This window comes from Hypanus sabinus, chromosome 29 (assembly GCF_030144855.1).
Source record: "Hypanus sabinus isolate sHypSab1 chromosome 29, sHypSab1.hap1, whole genome shotgun sequence".
NCBI classification, from domain to species: domain Eukaryota; kingdom Metazoa; phylum Chordata; class Chondrichthyes; order Myliobatiformes; family Dasyatidae; genus Hypanus; species Hypanus sabinus.
Genome location: NC_082734.1, coordinates 39369647 through 39391857, shown reverse-complemented (window position 1 = coordinate 39391857; position 22211 = coordinate 39369647). Strand labels below are relative to the sequence as shown.

The window sequence follows — 22211 nt, the reverse complement described above, 5'->3', positions numbered from 1 at the left end:
ACAAACAATGAAGGAACTGCGTTAGGAGTACTAACCCAAGAAAAAGGAGGAAAGCGGCAACCTGTGGCCTTTTTATCAAAAATGTTAGACCCGGTATCCCGGGGATGGCCGACGTGCATACAAGCCGTAGCGGCAGCAGCCGTACTAGTAGAAGAAGCACGGAAATTAACCTTTGGGGGAAGAATGACGGTGTATACCCAGCACTCCGTTAGCACCCTCTTAGCCCAAAAAGCTCAGCGGTGGTTGACGGACTCTCGCATACTGAAATACGAAACCATTCTGATGGTCGGGGATGATGTAAGCTTTGAAAGGAACAATAGTTGTAACCCGGCACAGTTCTTATACGGGGAATCAATAGGGGAGCCCGACAAACATCAGAAGGCGAGTGGAAGACCCCCGACGGACGGCAAGTACTGAATAAGGAAGTAACTCGTCATATACTGCAACAACTACACCAACAAAGCCATTGGGGAGTGCAAGCTATGTGCGACACTATCCTAAGGGACTATGTTTGTAAAGGGATATTCACACTAGCTCAACAGGAGGTGTGGGGCTGTTACACCTGCCAAAAGGTAAACAAGAAAATGATGCGTGCCACCCATAAGGGGGGACAAACACTAGCCGACCGACCGTCCCATCGGATCCAAATAGACTTTACGGAACTACCACAAGTTCAGAGATGGAAGTACCTGTTAGTAATTGTGGATCACTTCACTCGGTGGGTGGAAGCATTCCCAACCACTAAAGCGGACGCCCCTACAGTGGCACGGATCCTATTAGAAAATATAGTCCCGAGATATGGAATAATGGGGTCTATTGATTCAGATAGGGGAACACACTTTGCCTCAAAAACACACCAGCTAATCTGTGACGCCTTAGGAATCCAGTGGAAGCTGCACACCCCCTGGCACCCTCAGAGCTCAGGAAGAGTTGAGAGGATGAACAGTACTTTGAAGACGCAATTGACAAAACTAATGATGGAAACCAAGCTACCCTGGACCAAGTGTCTACCCCTGGCCCTACTAAGAATCCGCACGGCTCCTCGAAAAGATATAGGAGTATCCCCTTATGAAATGTTGTTTGGCCTTCCATATTGGAACAAGGTGGAGGGCTATCCTTCCCTGCAAGGGAGAGATGTCTTTGTAAGGGACTATTTACAGGCACTGTCTCGTTCTTTTGCAGAATTGCGCAGGAAGGGGTTACTCGCACAAACCCCACCTCTGGACTTCGCACTCCACCGAACTCAGCCCGGTGACTGGGTCCTGATTAAGACTTGGAAGCCAGAGAAGTTACAGCCGCAGTGGGAAGGCCCATTCCAGGTGCTACTGACCACCGAAGCCGCAGTAAGGACAAAAGAAAAAGGGTGGACCCACGCCGCGAGAATCAAGGGACCCGTAAAGCCCGAAGAAGGTGCAGAATGGACTTGCGTCCAGGGAGAAGACCCGATGGTGCTAAAGCTCAAAAGACGGACAGAATGAACTTTGGGACTGTAATGTATATACTGCTATTGTTGAGAAGCACTGAAGGGGGATGTGATAAGTGCAGGACGATGGTAAGGGTGGGCATGACGGTTTTTTCCAGGGTCCTTTGTGTCACACTCGCATGTAAACGAGAAATGTTATGACTACAACAAAAAGGAGGAGTATGTGGAAAGTTTAATCTAACCAACTGCTGCTTAAAGATAGATGACAACGGAAAGGTGGTTCAAAAAAAATATCAGATAAATAAGGAAACTGGCCCACGTGCCGGTACAGACCTGGAAGCCGCTGGGGTATTGGGACTGGCTGGACGGATGGTTGAAAGGAGGCTGGTGGCGAACCGCTCTAGGGGTTATAGGAGGGGGATTGATGGTCCTCCTTCTGCTACCATGTCTGATCCCCTTCTTGCGGGAGCTAGTAGCTCGGGTGGCAAGACAAGTCATGCAACCAGGGGCCCCAGCTGATCCTGTTCAGGTACTCCTACAAAGGGAAATAGAGCTAGAGGAAGAAGCCTATGTAAACCCGTGGCAAAAGCCCAACTGATAGCACATTCTAAAAAGAAAAAGGGTGGATTGAGAGAAATGATTCTTAAGGAGTCCATTTAGAATGTGCTGACACAGAAAGAACGTGCAAAGCAACTTGCAGGGCAACGTATAAACCAATTTGCAAAATCAGGATGAAACAATAGCTTGCTGATTAAAGAAGCGATACAGGTAACGGGAAGACATGCTTAACGGTCGAACAATAACGGTGTTAATGCGCTGAGGCTGATAAGTGGGCCAAAGGGTAGTCACATTTGTAATTTTGTAATGAGATTAAGGAAGAATGTCTGCACCTCACATGGGTGCAACTCACAAAATCGTAAACAAGTAGGGTATAAAAAACTGTGCAAAGTGTAATTCGGCACTCAATCTAGCAGGAGCTGGTTGGGTCCGACTCTGCAGACTCGAAAAATAAAGTTTACCGTTCTGCAAATTGCTGAGACTCAGTGTGTTTCTGACATTCACCAATGAGAGGGAACTTGATGATGGTGAGGACAATATGAGTGAGGTTGATGTTCTGGAGCATGTTGATATTAAGGGAGAGGAGGTGTTGGGGTTGTTAAAATACATTAGGATGGATAAGTCCCTGGGGCCTGACTGAATATTCCCCAGGCTGCTCCACAAGGCAAGGAAAGAGATTGCTGTGCCTCTGGCTAGGATCTTTATGTCCTCGTTGTCCACGGGAACGGTACCGGAGGATTGGAGGGAGGCAAATGTTGTCTCCTTGTTCAAAAAAGGTAGTAGGGATAGTCCAGGTAATTATAGACCAGTGAGCCTTACGTATGTGGTGGGAAAGCTGTTGGAAAAGATTCTTAGAGATAGGATCTATGGGCATTTAGAGAATCATGGTCTGATCAGGGACAATCAGCATGGCTTTGTGACGGGCAGATTGTGTCTAACAAGCCTGATAGAGTTCTTTGAGGAGGTGACCAGGCATATACATGAGGGTAGTGCAGTGGATGTGATCTACATGGATTTTAGTAAGGCATTTGACAAGGTTCCACACAGTAGGCTTATTCAGAAAGTCAGAAGGAATGGGAAGTTTGGCCAGGTGGATTCAGAATTGGCTTGCCTGCAGAAAGCAGAGGGTCGTGGTGGAGGGAGTACATTTGGATTGGAGGGTTGTGACTAGTGGTGTCCCACAAGGATCGGTTCTGGGACCTCTACTTTTCGTGATTTTTATTAACGACCTGGATGTGGGGGTAGAAGGGTGGGTTGGCAAAACATGGTGGTATCGTGGATAGTGTAGAAGATTGTCGAAGATTGCAGAGAGACGTTGATAGGATGCAGACGTGGGCTGAGAAGTGGCAGATGGAGTTCAACCCAGAGAAGTGTGAGGTGGTAGGCCAAACTCCAAATCAGGGGACAAAGTAAATGGCAGGATACATACTTGGTAGTGTGGAGGAGCAGAGGGATCTGGGGGTACATATCCACAGATCCCTGAAAATTGCCTCACAGGTGGATAGGATAGTTAAGAAAGCTTATGGAGTGTTAGCTTTCATAAGTCGAGGGATAGAGTTTAAGAGTCATGAGGTAATGATGCAGCTCTATAAAATGTTGGTTAGGCCACACTTGGAGTACTGTGTCCAGTTCTGGTTGCCTCACTATAGGAAGGATGTGGAAGCATTGGAAAGGGTACAGAGGAGATTTACCAGGATGCTGCCTGGTTTAGAGAGTATGGATTGTGTTCAGAGATTAAGGGAGCTAGGGCTGTACTCTTTGGAGAGAAGGAGGATGAGAGGAGACATGATAGAGGTATACAAGATATTAAGAGAAATAGATAAGAGTGGACAGCCAGTGCCTCTTCCCCAGGGCACCACTGCTCAATACAAGAGGACATGGCTTTAAGGTGGGAAGTTCAAGGGGGATATTAAAGGAAGGTTTTTGACTCAGGGAGTGGTTGGTGCTTGGAATGCACTGCCTGAGTCAGTGGTGGAGGCAGATAAACTAGAGAAATTTAAGAGACTACTAGACAGGTATATGGAGGAACTTAGGGTGGGGGTTATATATGGGAGACAGGGTTTATGGGTCAGCACAATGTTATGGGCTGAAGGGTCTGCACTGTGCTGTACCATTCTATATTCTATGTTCTATGGTTGAAGGGTAATAACTTTCTTAACGTGGTGGTGAGGAAGCTAAGGCTCTTGCACCTTCTTCCTGATGGCAGCAGCAAGAAGAGAGCATGGCCTGGGTGGTAGGGGTGTTGGGGGTGGGGGAGATTCTTGATGATGGGTGCTGCTTGTAAATGTGCTCAATGGTGGGGAGGACTTCTCCTTTGAAAGTCTGGGCTATATCCACCACTGTAAACTGTTCATAAAGAGACTAGCACATCTCAGCTTTAAGCAAAATGTCTGCAATCATTATTTCAACCACTTCTCTGCCACATGCCAAAGTTAGGGTGGATTTTGGTGAGGTATTTGTGTGCTGTTATTTTTAGTGGATAACGTCAGTGTTTCTATGGCAAATTCCTTTAGGCTTAATAAATCCTTGCGATATCAGTGATCAGACTCTCAATACTTGGAGGTAAAACACCACCAGTGATGTGCAATATAATCTCAATTAAACTGTTGTGATTACTCTCCAAGCTGGTGCGTTTAGCGAGAAGAAATGACTCATGCTTTGCCAGCTGTGATTATTTGTCTGCCAGTCATTGGGGTGGGGGGTAGTAAATGTGCTGAAATTGTAGATCGAGTGTGGAAGGGAGGGAGGGAATGTCATTTGAGAAAGGTAGTGCAGGGATGTGGGGCACGTAAGGGGTATTGGAAAGGAGGAGGGGAGGAGGCAGAGGAAGGAGTGAGGGAGTTTTGTGTGTGTGAGAGAAAGAGGGAGAGAGAGGGAGAGGCAATGAGACAGAGGAAGGGAAGAGAGAAATGAGGTGGGAAGCACAGATTGAGTTTCTTTTTCCTCCAGAGCGGGAGAGACAGAGGGGAGATCTGATAGAGGTTTATAAAACTATGAGAGGCAATAGAATAGACAAGCAGAGTCTTTTTCCCAGGTTTGGAAAGTCTAACAGCAGAGGGCATGCATTGAAGGTGAGAGGAGGTAAGTTCAAAGAAGATGTGTGGAACATTTTTTTTCACGTGGAGTAGTGGGCGCCTGGATGACATTGCTGGGGCAGTGGTGGAGGAAATGAGAGAGGAGATCAAGAGGCTCCTGTTACAAGAATCACCCCTTGTAATAATGATCAATGAGGCACAGAGAATCTGTAGTTACCATCAAGTAACTTTTATTATTTCAACTAAAAAGGGCATGGGTTCACATTCTATCCACCTGTGTGCACCCTTCTAGAATCCCTGACTCTCCATGAACAGTTAACAAAGAGAAAAGGTATTACCCGGGAAAAAGTCCATACTGGCCAGGCGTTCCTCGTGGTCCCGATCTCCACATGTCCGTGGGGTCCTCGCGTTCCGTGATGCTGGAGCGTTATCGCCCCTGTGTATATGGAGCTCTTGTACAGTTCCTCATCAATTGAACCATTGGATCTCCACCCCATTGGCTCAAGGTCACCTGACCGACCTGGGTCACCTCCTTTCTGGTCATTGTACAGGGCTACAGACAACAATGTTTCCTGGCTCTGCCCACCCCAGCCTTGTGTATTTGAGTCTTTACACTCTGACTGGTCCAAACCAGTTAAATGAGACAACCCAGACAGAGTCTAGCGAGATTACAGATTGCTTCTTTGGTGGCTCTGCCACTTTGCATAATATGTAGCTACTCCTTTGGGAATGGTCTCAGGTTTATTGCTCTGACTTTATTGTTCCAGAGTTAAGAATCAGTTCAGAGTCCATTTCCTTTACATAACAAATGGCTACTTCTTTGAGAATGGTCTCAGGTTTAGCAGATCATTACCTGAAGCTTCCTGTGTCCACATTCAGTAGCTGATTAGATTATCCAAGAGCAAGAATCTGTTCAAAGTCCACAAAATGGTGGAGAAGGGGGGAAACAAAGACAACTGGGTTGTCTGCTTCCCTTGTCCTTGAACAGAATGTAGTTTCTTCTGGCCAACACTCCACAAGGAAATGGAAAGATATGGACATTGTTTAGGGAGAATGGATTAGTTTAGTTGGCCATGTGTTCTGTGGGTGGTGGGGGGTGCCTTATTCTGTCTGTTGAAAATCAGTTTGTCCTGATTAGGTAGTTTCGAAGCTGCAGATGCTTTTCCCATTGGTTAGCTGCCTGGTGTCCAGTTTCAAATATCCTGCATGTATAGATAGCACGTGTGGGAGGTTCGCTCTCTTCCTTTTGTTTCGGGCAAGACAACGGGGAAGATATGCTCTGCACACACTTTTAACTACATGTGTTTGTTGAACGTGTCTATGATTGCTGTGTATTTAGCTTTGTAGTTTCTGTAACTTGGAGAACACGAATGGTTGGTGGAATTTTTAATCTTTGTAAATAAGTGATTAATATACCTATTCAGACCTTCTGAGACTTGCAAACCTGATTCATCATAACACCAAGGTTACTGATTTAATGAGTCTGGCGCAATACCTTAGGCCAACAGACCTGATCCGGAGCTACACTGTTCTGTAGTCTGTAAGACTATAAGACAGACATGCAGAATTAAGCCATTCAGCCCAACAAATCTGCTAATTTATTTTCCCTAAGGCCCCAGTGCAGGTCAAAGGGAACAGGCAGTTTAATTGGTTTGGCATGTGTACAATGTCCTGTGTATGTTACTCAAAATGGGTTTTTTGGTTTGTTAAGAGTAGGAATGCTTCTTTGATAAGTGTTTCTCTCGCAGTTGTTATGCTTTATACTGGTTGATATGGTAATTGTATTCATTTGTTAACCAATGAGGAATGTTATTTTGTCTTGTGAGGCTGGGAACTTGGGGGAGGGGTTTTTCGCGAGCTTTTGGGAGAGAGTGGGAGGAAGACGTCGAGGAAGGTGGACGTGCGCTGCACTGCTTGGAAGACCACCGGGCGTGATCCTAGGTGCGAAGACGTGGAAGTCGGAGGCAAGCGAATGGTCGAATGGTTCATTGTTTGAGCTCCAACGATGTGCACTAAACTGACTGAACTTTGATAAGTTGGCGCCTTTTTGTTTGTTTACCTTGCATATATATTGTATTGCCTAATACTCTTTTCACTTTAGTAAACCCTTTAAAGTGTATTTCATAACAGTATTTGTTGTGGGTTTGATACTGTGGGCGGGCGCGAGGCATAAACTTGATTCTCACAGCACCTGTGTGTACGGGAGGTGGGGTTGGTGTGTGGCTGGATCTCCTTTTCCCCTAGACATATATCAGCCTGTTGGGCAAGTGTTACACATGGACTAGATGGGCTGAATGGCCTGTTTCTGTGCTGTTATTTTCTATGACTCTGTAATTCTAACCCCACTCTCCTGGCTTCTCCTTGTATCTTTTGATAGCTATTATAATCAAGAAGCTATCAAGCTCCACTTTAAGTATACCCAGTGACTTGGCCCCACAGTACTTTTCATCAGTCCACAGCTTCACCTCCTCCAGAAAAAGAAATCCCTCTTCATCTCTGTTTAAAGGGATGTCCTTGTATTCTGAGGCTGTGCCCTATGGTCCTAGAGTCTTCCACTATAGGAAGCATCCACTCTATCCAGACCTTTCAATATTGGATAGGTTTCAACAAGATCTCCGTCCCTTTCCAGTACATTACACCCAATATTTTATTCCTGCCATCAAGAAGGAAGTACAGGAGCCTGAAGAAGCACACTTAATTTTTTAGGAAATGCTCCTTTCCTTCTGCCATCAGATTTCTGAATGGTCCATGAAGACCACCTCACTATTTTGCTCTAATTTTTGCACAGTTGGTGCCAATAGTTTGGATGATGGTTACGTGGCAGGTTTGTGGACAGGTAGGGCTGAGGAAGTATGGAGTCTGCAGACAGACAGGTGGATTAGGAGAACGGGCAAAGAAATGGCAGATGGAATACAATGTCGGGAAGTGTAAGGACATGCACTTTGGTAAAGAAATAAAGGCTTAGACTATTTTCCAAACATATAGAGAAATCAGAAATTCAGGTGCAAAGAGACTTGGAACTCCTTGTGCAGGATTCCCTAAGAGGACTGGAATATAACAACAAAGGCATTGGTTAGTTTGAGGCGACCCATTTCCTGGCACATCCGAACCAGCTCACAATTAGCCAGCTTTCCGGCTAAGGGAGATAGCCTACAGGGGTTTGCGAGCACAGAGCTTTGGAGCCTCTGCGCCACGGGGGGGCAGGTTGAGGGAGGCTTAGAAGTGAGGCTGAGGATTTCGAATAAAGTTTTTCCTTCGACTGCAGTTGCCGACTCTGTGTCGTAATTTTAGCGCTGCATGTAGCACACCGCTACAAGTTCACACTTGTGAGCACTTTGAGCCCCTTATCTAAGAAAGGTCGTACAGACATTGGAGAGTTACAGATGGGCAGGTATGACAGTGTGGTCATCACTGAAACCTGGCTAAAAGAAGATTAAAGTGGTGAGCTTAAAATTAAAGGATGCACATTGTATTAAAAGGACAGGCTGGTAGGTAGAGGAAGTGGCATGGCTTTGTTGGTAAAAAGTGAAATTAAATCATTAGAAAGAGGTGACATAGGGTTGGAAGGTGTAGAATCATTGTGGTAGAGTTTAGGAAATCCAAGGGTAAAAAGATCCTAATGGGAGTTGTATACAGACCACCAAACAGTAGTAAAGATTTGGTCTATAAATTACAATAGGAGATAGAAAATGCATGTCAATAGGGCAACGTTACAATAGTCATGGGGGAATTCAATATGCAGGTAGATTGGGAAAATCATGTTGGTGTTGGATCCTAAGTGGGGCATTACTAGAATGCCTACAAAATGGCTGCTGTGCTGTCTTTACGACAGTTATTTAGTTTATAATATTTTCACCTAGTAATTCATTCGATAGTATTTTCTAGTTAGAATTAGAAGTGTTTAAAGTATATTCATTGCATGTAAAATATATTGGCATGCGATGACGTCACATCCGGTTTCGCCGCGTCTTGTGGGAAAGTACCGGTTTGAAATTAGCGCGAGGGTGGGGGCTCACCACGAGGCACACCTGAGCAGAAGTTGTTTTGCAGGCATGAGAAATCACAGTGAGAGCAACGCTGTAAGTTAATAGATAATCGATATATTGAACTAAGATGTTAATGCCGATCCTGTTAGAAGTAACGACGGTCGATAATGTTTATGCTTTCGTTAGTTAAAGAGTTGCGGATAGTTTGCATGGAAGTGTATTTAAAGTAGTCAATGGAGCAGGTAAACTCTCCCTGTATACTGCACCTTAGTGTAATGTTGTTCCAGTCACCTTTGCAAGTATTTACAATTGAAATGTGATATTAAGGAAGGAACAAATACTGTATCAATCTTGTATTGTTTTATCAACAGTTTTCACCATATGTTAATGTGAAGAGTGAACAGTAAATGGTTAATCTTACAGCGATCTGGTTCTTATTAACTGTGGTTTATCTCGACGTTTAATTCGGCATTTCGTTACACGCGAAGGAGAACGTTACAGTGAAAAAGCGGCATTATCAGGTGTTTCAAGTGCTGCAATGTCAGCTCGATCCAGCATCAAGTTGACGCCGCCCAGCGACAAGGGCGGTAAACCGACATCAAGTAAGTCCACCCAGGCAAGAGTAAAGGCAGAAAGGACCGCCAGAGAAGCCGAAATCCAGAAAGAAAAGGCTGCCAGAGAAGCCGAAAGGGCCGCCAGAGAAGCCGAAATCCAGAAGGAAAAGGCCTCCAGACAAAGGAAAGCGGCCGCCCGAGAAGCCGAAACCCAGTTGGAAATGGCAAAAATATCGACAGAGTTGCAAGTGCTGCAGCTGGAAGGAGAAGAAGAAGCTGCCATGGCGGAAGCAAAGTACATAGAAGAAGCTGAAGGGTCGCGTGATCTGACCGAAGTAAGATCTACTTTAGAAAGGACCAGACTGGAACGCACAAGCGACTATGTACAATCTCAAATAGACAGGCAGGCTCGTCTCCCCTCTCCATACGTATTCGATAACTTCCCCAGCTACGAGGAACCCCAGAGAGTCACGATTGCATCACATCCATACGAGGAAGGAAATTTACCCTCACGGCTCCGTGATGAAGTCAAGAATGAAAGAACCGACAACGCTCCTTCACCCCCACAACAGGACGGCGGGGAGGGAGAGGTTCACTCCAGGACAACAATTGTCAGCTCGAACTGTACAGAAGTTTGCGGTCAAACTCAGTCAAGCCGTTCTTGTTCCAAGATCTGCCTCACTAAGGTGTACCCTGAAGAAGCACAACAAGACATTACCAAGCGTAAAGTAACCGACGAGACGCTAGGTCAGTCAGTTTTCGTTCGAACCGAGCACGGAAACGAACTTGCACAATCAGCTCAAGATACCATTTCTTTAAAAACCAAAGACACCAAGGTCTTCAGAGATGAAGCAAATAATGGGGTTGCCCCATTGCCTTTCAGAGAACCACGCCAGCGCTCACCAGATAACAAAGAACAGGCAGTCAAACGGTTCACGTCCTTACGGAAAACCCGGAAAAGGAAACCTGAGATGCAGCAACGCACCCGATTGGCCCACGAGGTACTGTGCACCCTAATGGCAGAGGTCACAGCCATTATAAACGCACAATCATTCCTACCTGTGTCTTCTGACCCAGAAAACCCCTTCATACCTTCGCCATCAATGCTCCTTACGCAGAAGGCAGGAGCACCTCCTCCACCAGGAGACTTCTCAGACAAGGATTTGTACACAAAGCAATGGAGACAAGTCCAGGCTCTGGCAAATCAGTTATGGCCTCGCTGGAGACATAAATATCTACCTTTGTTGCAACAGAGACGAAAGTGGACAGAACCCCACAGGAATCTTCAAGTTGGAGACTTAGTCCTGCTCAGGGACAAGCAAATCGCCCGCAACAGCTGGCCAACGGCCAGAATCACTGCTACATTCCCTAGCGTGGATGGACATGTCAGGAAGATCGAATTGAAGACTACCGACCAAGGCGATGTGAAAACTTACCAAAGGCCAGTTACAGAGGTTATTCTACTTCTACCCAATGACTGATTAAGAGACTGTTTTGTACTCTGCTCATTGTGACCTTACGAAGGTCAAGCGGGGAGTGTGCTGTCTTTACGACAGTTATTTAGTTTATAATATTTTCACCTAGTAATTCATTCGATAGTATTTTCTAGTTAGAATTAGAAGTGTTTAAAGTATATTCATTGCATGTAAAATATATCGGCATGCGATGACGTCACATCCGGTTTCGCCGCGTCTTGTGGGAAAGTACCGGTTTGAAATTAGCGCGAGGGTGGGGGCTTGCCACGAGGCACACCTGAGCAGAAGTTGTTTTGCAGGCATGAGAAATCACAGTGAGAGCAACGCTGTAAGTTAATAGATAATCGATATATTGAACTAAGATGTTAATGCCGATCCTGTTAGAAGTAACGACGGTCGATAATGTTTATGCTTTCATTAGTTAAAGAGTTGCGGATAGTTTGCATGGAAGTGTATTTAAAGTAGTCAATGGAGCAGGTAAACTCTCCCTGTATACTGCACCTTAGTGTAATGTTGTTCTAGTCACCTTTGCAAGTATTTATAATTGAAATGTGATATTAAGGAAGGAACAAATACTGTATCAATCTTGTATTGTTTTATCAACAGTTTTCACCATATGTTAATGTGAAGAGTGAACAGTAAATGGTTAATCTTACTGCGATCTGGTTCTTATTAACTGTGGTTTATCTCGACGTTTAATTCGGCGTTTCGTTACACGCGAAGGAGAACGTTACAGCTGCTTAGAGCAGCTCTTGGTTGAGCCCATTAGGGGATCAGGTATTCTGGATTAGGTGGTATGCAATGAACCAGACTTGATCAGAGAGCTTCAGGTAAAAGAACTCACAGGAGCAAGTGGTCGTAATATGATCAAATTCACCCTGCAGTTTCAGAAGGAGAAGCTGAAGTCAGATGTACCAGTATTACTGTGGAATAAAGGGAATTATAGAGGCATGAGAGAGGAGTTGGCCAGAATTGATTGGAAAAGAACACTGGCAGGGATGATGGCAGAGCAGCAATGGCTGGAATTTTTGGAAACAATTTGGAAGGCACAGGATATATACATCCCTGTTGCAATGAGCGAATGAAGTGAACCCAAGTGCAGGACACAGGCATGAAGTTTGAGTTAGGATGCTTACGTGGACGTGAATGTTGAACAGCAAACAGGTGGGATCTTGACACGATGAGACGGAGTTTCATAGATAAACCTTGAAACCGGAGCAAAACTTAGAACACATGGTCCTAAGCGGCCAGGAAACATTAATCACCACACAGGCAAAACCAACAATCTGACGACTAGTGGTTGTAACGCCAGGGTTCTTATGCTGCAGGTCTTGATGGAAACCAAGTGTGCCATCATCAAAGAGAATTAGAAGCAAATGGGAAATTAATGGTTGGAACCATGGCACAATCAAAGGAAATTGGGAGAAAGATAGGGAATTAATAATTGGGACTGTGACAATACCCTCCCCCTCACCCCCCCCCTCCCCCCCAGCGGGAGCCTCCAGCTGAACCACCAGGCTTGTCTGGATTGTCTCGTTGGAGATCACAGATGAGGGAAGGGTCCAGGATGAAGGAGCAGGGAATCCAGGAACATTCCTCCAGCCTGTATTCCTCCCACTCGACCAGGTACTGGAGGCCCCTGCCTTGGTGGCGCACATCCAGTAATCGCCGGATGGTGTATGCTGGGTGGTCGTCAATGATCCGGGCAGGTGGAGGGGGTTTGGCAGGAGGGAACAAAGGGCTGACAGATATAGGTTTCAACTGGGAGACATGGAACGTGGGATGAATGTGCATGGTTCCCGGCAATTTGAATCTGACCACCGAGGGGTTGATGACACTCTCAATCTTGAATGGTCCCAGGTAGTGAGGGGCGAGTTTCTTGGGTTCATTCTTGAGGGGGATATCTTTTGACGAGAGCTAAACCTTCAGCCCAGGCTGATAATTAGGTGCAGGAATCCGATGACGATTGGCAATCCTCAGGTTGCGGTCGGCTGAGCGGAGCAGGGCTGCGTGTGCATCCTTCCAGATCTTGCAGCACCGAACTGAAGGCACAACAGTGTCAGCTTCATGTGCGGGAAACAGAGGGAGTTGGTAACCAAGGGAGCATTCGAAGGGAGACATTCCGGTGGCGGTGCTGACCAGGGAGTTGTGGGCGTACTCCACCCAAACGAGATGGGTGCTCCAGGATGATGGGTTGGCGATTATGGCGATTATGTAGCGCATTGCTGCTTCCAAATCCTGGTTTGCTCGTTCTGTTTGACCTTTAGTTTGCAATGGAAGCTGGAAGACAGGCTTACTGAAGGTCCAAGGGCTTGACAAAAGGATCTCCAGACTTGAGAGACAAATTGGGGGGCCCGGTCAGAAATAATGTTAGAGGAAATTCCATGAAGGTGGAAGACATGATCAACAAGAAGGTCGGCTGTTTCACAGGCTGTGGGGAGTTTGGGAAGGGCTACGAAGTGCACAGCTTTGGAGAAGCGGTCCACCATAGTGAGTACGGCAGTGCTCCCATGTGAAGGGGGTAATCCCGTGATGAAATCCAGCGCAATGTGAGACCAAGGGCAGCTAGGGACAGGTAGGGGACGAAGCCACCCAGCAGGAGGCTTTTCTGTGGGTACAAACAGAGCAGGCAGAGATGAAGGAGTGAGTGTCGGCATCCATGGAGGGCCACCAGAAATGTCTCTTCAGAAGTAACAGAGTTCGATCGATTCCGGGATGGCAGGTGAAACGAGAAGTGTGCCCCCACTGGAGAACCAGAGACTGAACCAAGTCAGGCACAAAGAGGCGATTGGGGGGTCCAATGCCTGGGTCAGGTTGAGTCTATTGGGTCTCTTTGACCATGGATTCAATCTCCTAGGTGAGGGCAGCCACTACACAGGATGGTGGAAGGATGGTCTTGGGGTTGGGAAGGCCCTCCCTGGACACGTATTGATGTGAGAGAGCATCGGGCTTCCTGTTCTTGGACCCCGGACGATAGGTGAGTGAGAATCTGAATCGGCTGAAAACATAATGCCCAATATGCTTGGTGGGTTCGGGGGATGGAAGGGGATGTTGTCTGGCTCCCCAGGATCCCCCTTTCTACTGGTGAGCCTTCCCTTTTGGCTGAAGGGAAAAGGTAGCACGGAAGTGGTCGGACTGGCCACAATAGTCTTCGGAGTCGCTCTGTGGGAGAAAGCTGGTCCTGTCCCAGCTTTAGGGGTTCCTTTCCCAGGGCAGTAAAAACGGCCGGGCTGGGAGCTATACTAGGAGCAGGAGGAGAAGAGAGGCTTGTGCTGGAGGGAGACTGTAATGAGTACCATGGAGTGGCCAAAGGTGGAGGACAACCAGATCTTTCCTTATGGCGTTCTCGGAGACAATTGTCCAACCTGGTGGCTAGGGAGATCAAGGAATCCAGGCTGTTGGTGTCATCTCTTGCCACCAACTTGTCTTTCACCATGTCGCTGAGAGCATTCCGAAATACCCCTTGGAGTGCCTCATTGTTTCACTCCAAGCTGGGCGCTAACGTCCGGAACTCCACAGAATATTCAGCAACACTGCGTGAGCCCTGACAGAGAGTGAGTAGAAGCTAGTGGCATCTTTACCATGGACGGGGTGGTCAAAGATCTTTCTCATCTCCGTGATAAAGGTGGGGAATGAAGAGTAGATATCCAGTTGATTATCCCAAACAGCTGTAGTCCACACTAAGGCACTTCCCCACAACAACCCCATGATATAAGCTATCTTTGACTTGCCCGTGGAGTATGTGGATAACTGCTGTTTGAACACCAAGGAGCATTGCAGAAGGAAGGCCCAGCACTTCCCCAAATCCCCAGCGTAGAGTTCTAGTTTAGGTACGTGCGGCTCGCTTGGCGGGGAGGTTGTTGTTGACATGGAGGGGTTGCCATTACAGATTGTCTGGGCTAGTTAGGCAGGGTTCCAGGAGTGGATGTGGTAAAATGAGTGGATACACGGTCCACCTGGTCACCGATCTTTGCTATGTTAGCAGACAGGGAACAGAGGTTCTCCACGACATCCCGGTTGATGGTGCAGACCCAGTAGGGAGCCCTGGATGGTGAGGGTTTGTTCCAGGGTATTCGTGTCCACAGGGTCCATTGTGGCCAGATTGTTCTGTTGCAATGAGTGAATGAAGCGAACCCAAGTGCAGGACACAGGCACGAAGATTGAGTTAGGATGCTTATGTGGACGTGAATGTTGAACAGCAAACAGGTGGGATCTTGACATGGAAAGATGGAGTTTCATAGGTAAACCTTGAAACTGGAGCAAAGCTTACAAAACAGAGTTGTAAGTGGCCGGGAAACGTTAATTACCACACAGGAAAAGTCAATGATCTGGCGACTAGTGGTTGTGATGTCAGGGTTCTTAAGTTGCAAGTCTTCATGTGTGACGTCATCAAAGAAAGTTAGAAGCTAATGAGAATTTAATAGTCGGAACCATGGCCCAATCAAAGGAAATTAGGAGAAAGATAGGGAATTAACGATCATGACTGTGACAATCCCAAGGAGGAAGGAATACTCTAATGGCAAGATGACAAAACTGTGGCTAACAAGAAAAGTCAAAGCCATCACAAAAGCCAGAGAGAGGGCATATATTACAGCAAAAATTTAGTGGGTAGTTAGAAGCTTTTAAAAACCAATGGAAGGCAACTAAAAAGAAGGAAGGAATACAAAAGTAAGCTAGCCAATAATACTAAAGAGGATACCAAAGGTTTCTTCTGATACTTGAAGTGTAAAAGAGAGATGAGAGTGATTATCGGACCATTGGAAAACAATGCTGGAAAGGTAGTAATGGGGGACAACGAAATGGTAGATGAATAAGTAATTTGCATCAGTCTTCACTGTGAAAGACAATAGCAGGATGGCAGAAGTTCGAGGGTGTCAGGGGGCAGAAGTGAGTGAAGTTGCCTTTACTAGGGAGAAGGTTCTTGGGAAACTGAGAGGTCTGAAGGTAGGTAAGTCAGCTGGACCAGTTGGTCTACACCCCAGAGTTCTGAAGGAGGTGGCTGAAGAGATTGTGGAGGCATTAGTAATGATCTTTCAAGAATCAATTGATTCTGGAATGGTTCAGGAGGACTGGAAAATTACAAATGTCACTCCACTCTTCAAGAAGGGAGAGAGGCAGAGGAAAGGAAACTATAGGCCAATTAGTCTGATCTCAGTGGTTGGGAAGATATTGGAGTCGATTATTAAGGATGAGGTGTAAGGTTACTTGGAGGAGTACGGAGGATGCTTGAGTTGATTGTTAAGGATGTGGTTTTGGGGTACTTGGAGGCACATGATAACGTAGGCCAAAGTCAGCATGGTTTTGACAAGGGAAAATCTTGCCTGACAAACCTGTTGGAATTCTTTGATGAAATTACTAGCAGGATAGACAAAGGATGGATGTTCTTTATTTGGATTTTCAGAAGGCCTTAGAAGGTGCCACACGCGAGGCTGCTTAACAATTAAGAACCCATGGTATTTCAGGAAAGATATTAGCATGGATAGAGCAGGAGACAAAGAGTGGGAATAGAGGGAACCTTTTCTGGTTGGCTGCTGTAACTAGCAGTATAGCACAGGGTCTGTTTAGGACTGCTTCTTTTTATGTTATAAATCAATGACTTGGATGACAGAATTGATGGCTTTGTGGCAAGGTTTACAGTCAATATAAAGATAAGTGGAGGGGCAGGTAGTTTTGAGGAAGAAGATGGGCTAAAGAATGACAGACAGATTAAGAGAAGGGGAAAAGAAGGAATATAGATTGTTGAGAAGTGTAAGTCATGCACTTTGGTAGAAGAAATAAAAGAATAGACTATTTTCTAAATGGAGAGAAAATCCAAAAAACTGAGGTGCAAAGGGGACTTGGGAGTCCTTGTGCAGGATTCCTTAAAGGTTAATTTGCAGGTTGAGTCTGTAGTGAAGAAGGCAAATGCAATTTTAGTATTCATTTCAAGAAGAATGTAAAACCAAGGATGTAATGTTGAGACTGGTGAGGCCTCACTTGGAATTTTGTGGGAAGTTCTGGACTCTTATCTAAGAAAGGATTGGTGACATAGGAGAGGGTTTAAAGGAGGTTCACAAAAATGATTCTGGGACTGAAAAGCTTGTGGCATGAAGACCGTTCACTGGCCCTGAGCCTCTACTCACTGGAATTCAGTGATTTATCTAACGTTGAATGGCTTCGATAGAGTGGATGTGAAGAGGATGTTTTCTTTGGTGGTAGAGTCTAGGACCGGAGGACACAGCCTCAGAATAGAGGGACATCCTTTTAGAATGGAGATGAGGAAGAATTTCTTTAGCAAGAGGGTGGTGAATCTGTGGAATTTATTGCCAAGGCACCTGTGGAGGTCAAGTCATTGGATATATTTAAGACAGAGGTTGATAGATTCTTAATTAGTCAGAAAGTGGAGGGATATGGAGAGAAGGAGTTGAGAGGGAAATTGAATCACCCATGATGAAATGGTGGAGCAGACTCAATGGGCCAAATGACCTAATTTACTCCTATATCTTACTGTCAAAATGCACCTGGTGTGGTAGTGTAGTGGGTAGTGCTTGTCCCTCTCACTTTCAGCTTCCACCGCTAGCTAGCAGTCTTGCAAAAAGGAGCGCAGAATGTGTAAGTCTCTCCCCACCAGTACATCCCCTCTCCAGCAGCAAGCCTCATGTAGTGTCTCCTTGCTGGTGACACATGGAAAATGAACTCCTTTCAGACTCAGGCTGAACAACTGAGAAGGGCTGGCTCCTACACTTGTCGACACACCTTGGTGCTCATGAACCGGATCCCCAGCTATGGGTAAATAGCCCCACTGCCTTGGGAGAGATGAAGGCTACAGGAGTAAGGCCAGACAGCAAATCCGGAGTGGAGCCCCTAAGGCGACTGGACGTCATTGAACATCCTTTCAACAGCTCCTGCAGCCAAGCTGGTGCCAAATGTATTACTTCATAAGCTTTCCTTTGGACTATACCGGTGAAGTTAGAGGGGGATCTTGATGACCGGGCTTCTCAGGGTCCCCATACCTTCCGCCCAGGCTTGTGATGATGAAAATCACCCATTGTCCTTCAAGACAGATGGATGCCAACCATCTTATGGCATAAGGTCCAAAGGAGGTTCATGAGAATGATCCTGGTAATGAAAAGGTTAATGTGTGTGCAGCGTTTGATGGCTCTATGCCTATACTCGGGGGGGGGGGGGGGGTGGAAAATGGGTGGTGGTGGATATATTTAAAGTGGACATTGATAGGTTCCTGATTAGTAAGGGGAGGCGGCTGGGGAACGGAAATGAGGGGGTTAATACATCGGCCATAATGGAATGATGGAGCAGACCAGATGGACTGAATGGCACTGAAACGATTCCACAACCTTAGGACTCACTTTTAAGGTCTTGACAACTGATGTTCTTAATATTATTTACTTATTATCACCAGTTTGTTTCTCTCTTTGTATTTGCACAATTTGTCATCTTTTGTCCGTTGGCTGTTTGTCTGTCTTTGTTTCATTGATTCCATTGTGTTTATTTGTATCTGTTGGGAATGCCCACAAGAAAATGAATCTCAGGGTAGTATTTGATGACATATGCATACTTTGATAATAAATTTACTTTGAACTTTGGCCTAATTCTGATCTTCTGTCTTATGGTCAGCATTATTTTTAATATTTTCCATTGAACTTCATGTACGGCACTGTATCTTTTCTGAAAACATAACAAATTTCAAAACACATGTCATGATAATAAACACAGTTCTGATTCATCTAAATTCCAATGCTATATTTTGTTCTATGATCAGAGAAAGGAGTGGGAGAAGAAAGAAATGATGAAGGAGGGAGAGGCAATGAGAGAAAGAGGGAGTGAAAGAAGGAGAGGGAAAGGAATAAAAGACATAAAGCGAATGAAGGAGAAACTGGTTGAGACAAAGAGGGAGAAAGGGAGGGAACGAGGAAGGAAAAATAGGGCAATTCACTGCAGAGCCACCAGAGGCCACTGCATCCTACTTTGTTCGAATGAGGGAACCGTAAGACCATGTTAGACATGGGTACAGCTCCGGATACCTACCAGATAGCATTAAGAACAATATCAATAAGATTGAAAGAGTAGAGAGAATATTTTCCCCTGGTTTCATCTCACATTCCAAAGATGTACGGGTTAGGGTTAGTAAGTTGTGGGCATGGTCTGTTGACACCGGAAGGATGGTGACACTTGCCCAGCACAATCCTTGAACAGTTGACGCAAACAACACATTTCACTGTGTGCTTTAATGTACATGTGACAAATAAATGTAATCTTTAATCTTAATCCCTCCCTGCAATTTTAGTTTTGTGCCTGGTTTAGGTGACTCCTGACCCACAGTCCCAGCTACTTCTCCCCTGGTACAAACTGGAAAGCAATACGTTCTAGTCCGAGTGGTAATAAGAGTAACACAGCATGGAAAAGGCCATTCAGCCCTATCCATCCATACTAACCAAAATGCCAATTTAACCTTGTCCAATTTGACCGGTTTATCTCTGGACGTTTCCTAATCATAGAGTCATAGAGTAAAAGGGCACTACAGCACTGAAACAGGTTCTTCGGCCCATCTAGTCCATGCCCACCTGATCTTCTGCCTCATCTCATCAACCTGCACCCAGACTATAGCCCACCATACCCCTCCCATCCATGTACCAATCCAAACTTCTCTTCAATGTTATAATTCAACCTGTACCCACCACTTCTGCTGGCAGCTCATTTGACCCTCTCACCAGCCTCCAAGTGAGGGTTTCCTCTCAGATGCCTCTTAAATATTCAAGTTTCACCCTAAACCCATGACCTCGAGTTCTAGTCTCATCTAACTTGAGAGGAAAAAGCTCGCAAGCATTCAGAATCAGAATCAGAATCAGGTTTATTATTACCGGCATGTGATGTGAAATTTGTTAACTTAGCAGCAGCAGTTCAATGCAATACATAATCTAGCAGAGAGAAAAATTATTAATAAAATAAAACATAATAATAAATAAACAAGTAAATCAATTATATATATTGAATAGATTTTTAAAATGTGCAAAAACAGAAATATTGTATATTAAGGAAGTGAGGTAGTGTCCAAAGCTTCAAAGTCCATTTAGGAATCAGATGGCAGAGGGGAAGAAGCTGTTCCTGAATCACTGAGTGTGTGCCTTCAGGCTTCTGTATCTCCTACGTGATGGTAACAGTGAGAAAAGGGCATGTCCTGGGTGCTGGAGGTCCTTAATAATGGACACTGCCTTTCTGAGACACCGCTCCTTGAAGATGTCCTGGGTACTTTGTAGACTAGTGCCCAAGATGGAGCTGACTAGACTTACAACCCTCTGCAGCTTCTTTTGGTCCTGTGCAGTAGCCCGTCCATACCAGACAGTGATGCAGTGATGTCAGAATGCTCTCTACAGTACAACTATAGAAGTTTTTGAGTGTACTTGTTGACATGACAAATCTCTTCAAACTCCTAATAAAGTATAGCCACTGTCTTGCCTTCTTTAAAAGTATATTGATATGTTGGGACCAGGTTAAATCCTCAGAGATCTTGACACCCAGGAACTTGAAACTGCTCACTCTCTCCACTTCTGATCCCTCTATGAAGATTGGTATGTGTTCCTTCATCTTACCCTTCCAGAAGTCCACAATCAGCTCATTTGTCTTACTGACGTTGGGTGCCCATCTATCTCCCTCATAATTCTGTACATCTCCCCTCATTCTCCTCTGCTCCAGGGAGTAATGTCCTAACCTATTCAACTTTCCCTATTACTCAGGTCTTCAGGTGCCAGCAACATCCTTGTAAATTTTATCCACACTCCTTTAAGCATGTTGATAACTTTCCTGTAGGTTGATGACAGGAACTGAACACAGTGTTCTGAATTTGGCTTCGTCATTGTCTTGGGGGCTGCTATTATCGATAAATTAAAATGGGACGAGTACGTTATGTTCACCACTAGGAAAACCTAACGGATATTGATTGTTCTTCCTATGCTAATTTTTTTTTAAATTAACATCTCAGGGAGGATTCTGATGAAATTTTACTCAGCCATCATTGTTCTGATCACCTCTACCACTGTTTGGTTTTCTGCCGCCTCTTCCTTCTCCAAGTTCAGTTTGCCTCGAGTGGTCCACTCAGCAGAAGAGATCATTGGCTGTCAGTTACTGCCATTAGAAGACCTGTTCATTGCCAGAGCGAAGAAAACAGCTGGAAAAATTACTGCTGACTCCACCCACCAGTCACCTATTCACCAAATTGCCACCAGGGAGAGATGATACAAGTCCATCACCACCAGGACTACACATCATCTCCAAAGTTCTTCCTGCAGCTATCCAGCTTCTCAACAAAACACAGTCAGGTGTAATACACTAACTGTTCTGCAAATGTCCATTGTGTGGTCTTTCTTGCTCTCCTTGTTCTGTTGATAATTATTTGATCTGTTCATATGTTCACATTTATTTAAGTTTGATTATTAAAATTTGTACATATGACCATTCTGCTAATTGTTGATTACTTACAGCTGTTTGCACTATTGGCTTGTAAATTGCTGTTGCACTATTGGCTTGTAAATTGCTGTTTGCAATTGTTTTGTCTGTTATGGTATTGTCCTGTGCTTTATGCTTGGCACTGAACCATAATCAGCTCTGGTGTGTTTCATGCACCGGCAAAAAAGTGATTCCGATTCTGATTTTACGACTTCACAATAACTTTCCAACTCTTGTTCTCAGTGACCCCTAATCTATGAAGGCCAAAGTGTCAAAAGCTCTCTTTACAACCCTATCTACCCATGATGCCTCTTTCAAAGGTTAATGGGCCTGTATTCCCAGATCCCTTTGCAGTACTGCACTCCTCAGTCCCCTGCCATTCACTGGGTATGTCTTTCGCTTGTGCTTGTCCAAATGCCTTTTAAATGTAGCTAATGGACCTGCCTCAATCACAGCTTGTTCCATACACCCGCCATCCTCTGGTGAGAAAAGTTGCCCCTCATATCCCTATTAAGTCTCTCACCTTAGACCTATGCCCTCTAGTTCTTGGTTCTCCAACCCTGGTAAAAAGTCTGTGCGTTCACCCTATCTGTACCATTCATAATTTACACTCTTCATCTTCTACCATCCACTGGAAATTGTCCCGACCTCCCCCTAACTCAGTCCTTCGAGTCTGGGCAACATCCCCAGACATCTCCCTTGCACTCTTTCCTGTTTAATGGCATCTTTCCTTTAGTAAA

General features: G+C 45.3%; 1 protein-coding gene across 1 annotated transcript; it reads left to right on the top strand.

Moving 5' to 3' along the window:
* The first annotated feature begins 4946 nt into the window (after nt 1–4946).
* Nucleotides 4947–11547, top strand: LOC132383250 (uncharacterized). The gene is made up of 2 exons (XM_059954188.1): nt 4947–5062; nt 9374–11547. The coding sequence occupies exon 2, from the start codon at nt 9541–9543 to the stop codon at nt 11035–11037; it is 1497 nt and encodes a 498-aa protein (XP_059810171.1). The 5' UTR covers nt 4947–5062; nt 9374–9540; the 3' UTR covers nt 11038–11547.
* Nucleotides 11548–22211: the final 10664 nt, after the last annotated feature.

Coding starts and splice junctions, on each gene's coding strand:
- LOC132383250 (XM_059954188.1), top strand. CDS start 9,541: ATGTCAGCTCGATCCAGCATCAAGTTGACGCCGCCCAGCGACAAGGGC.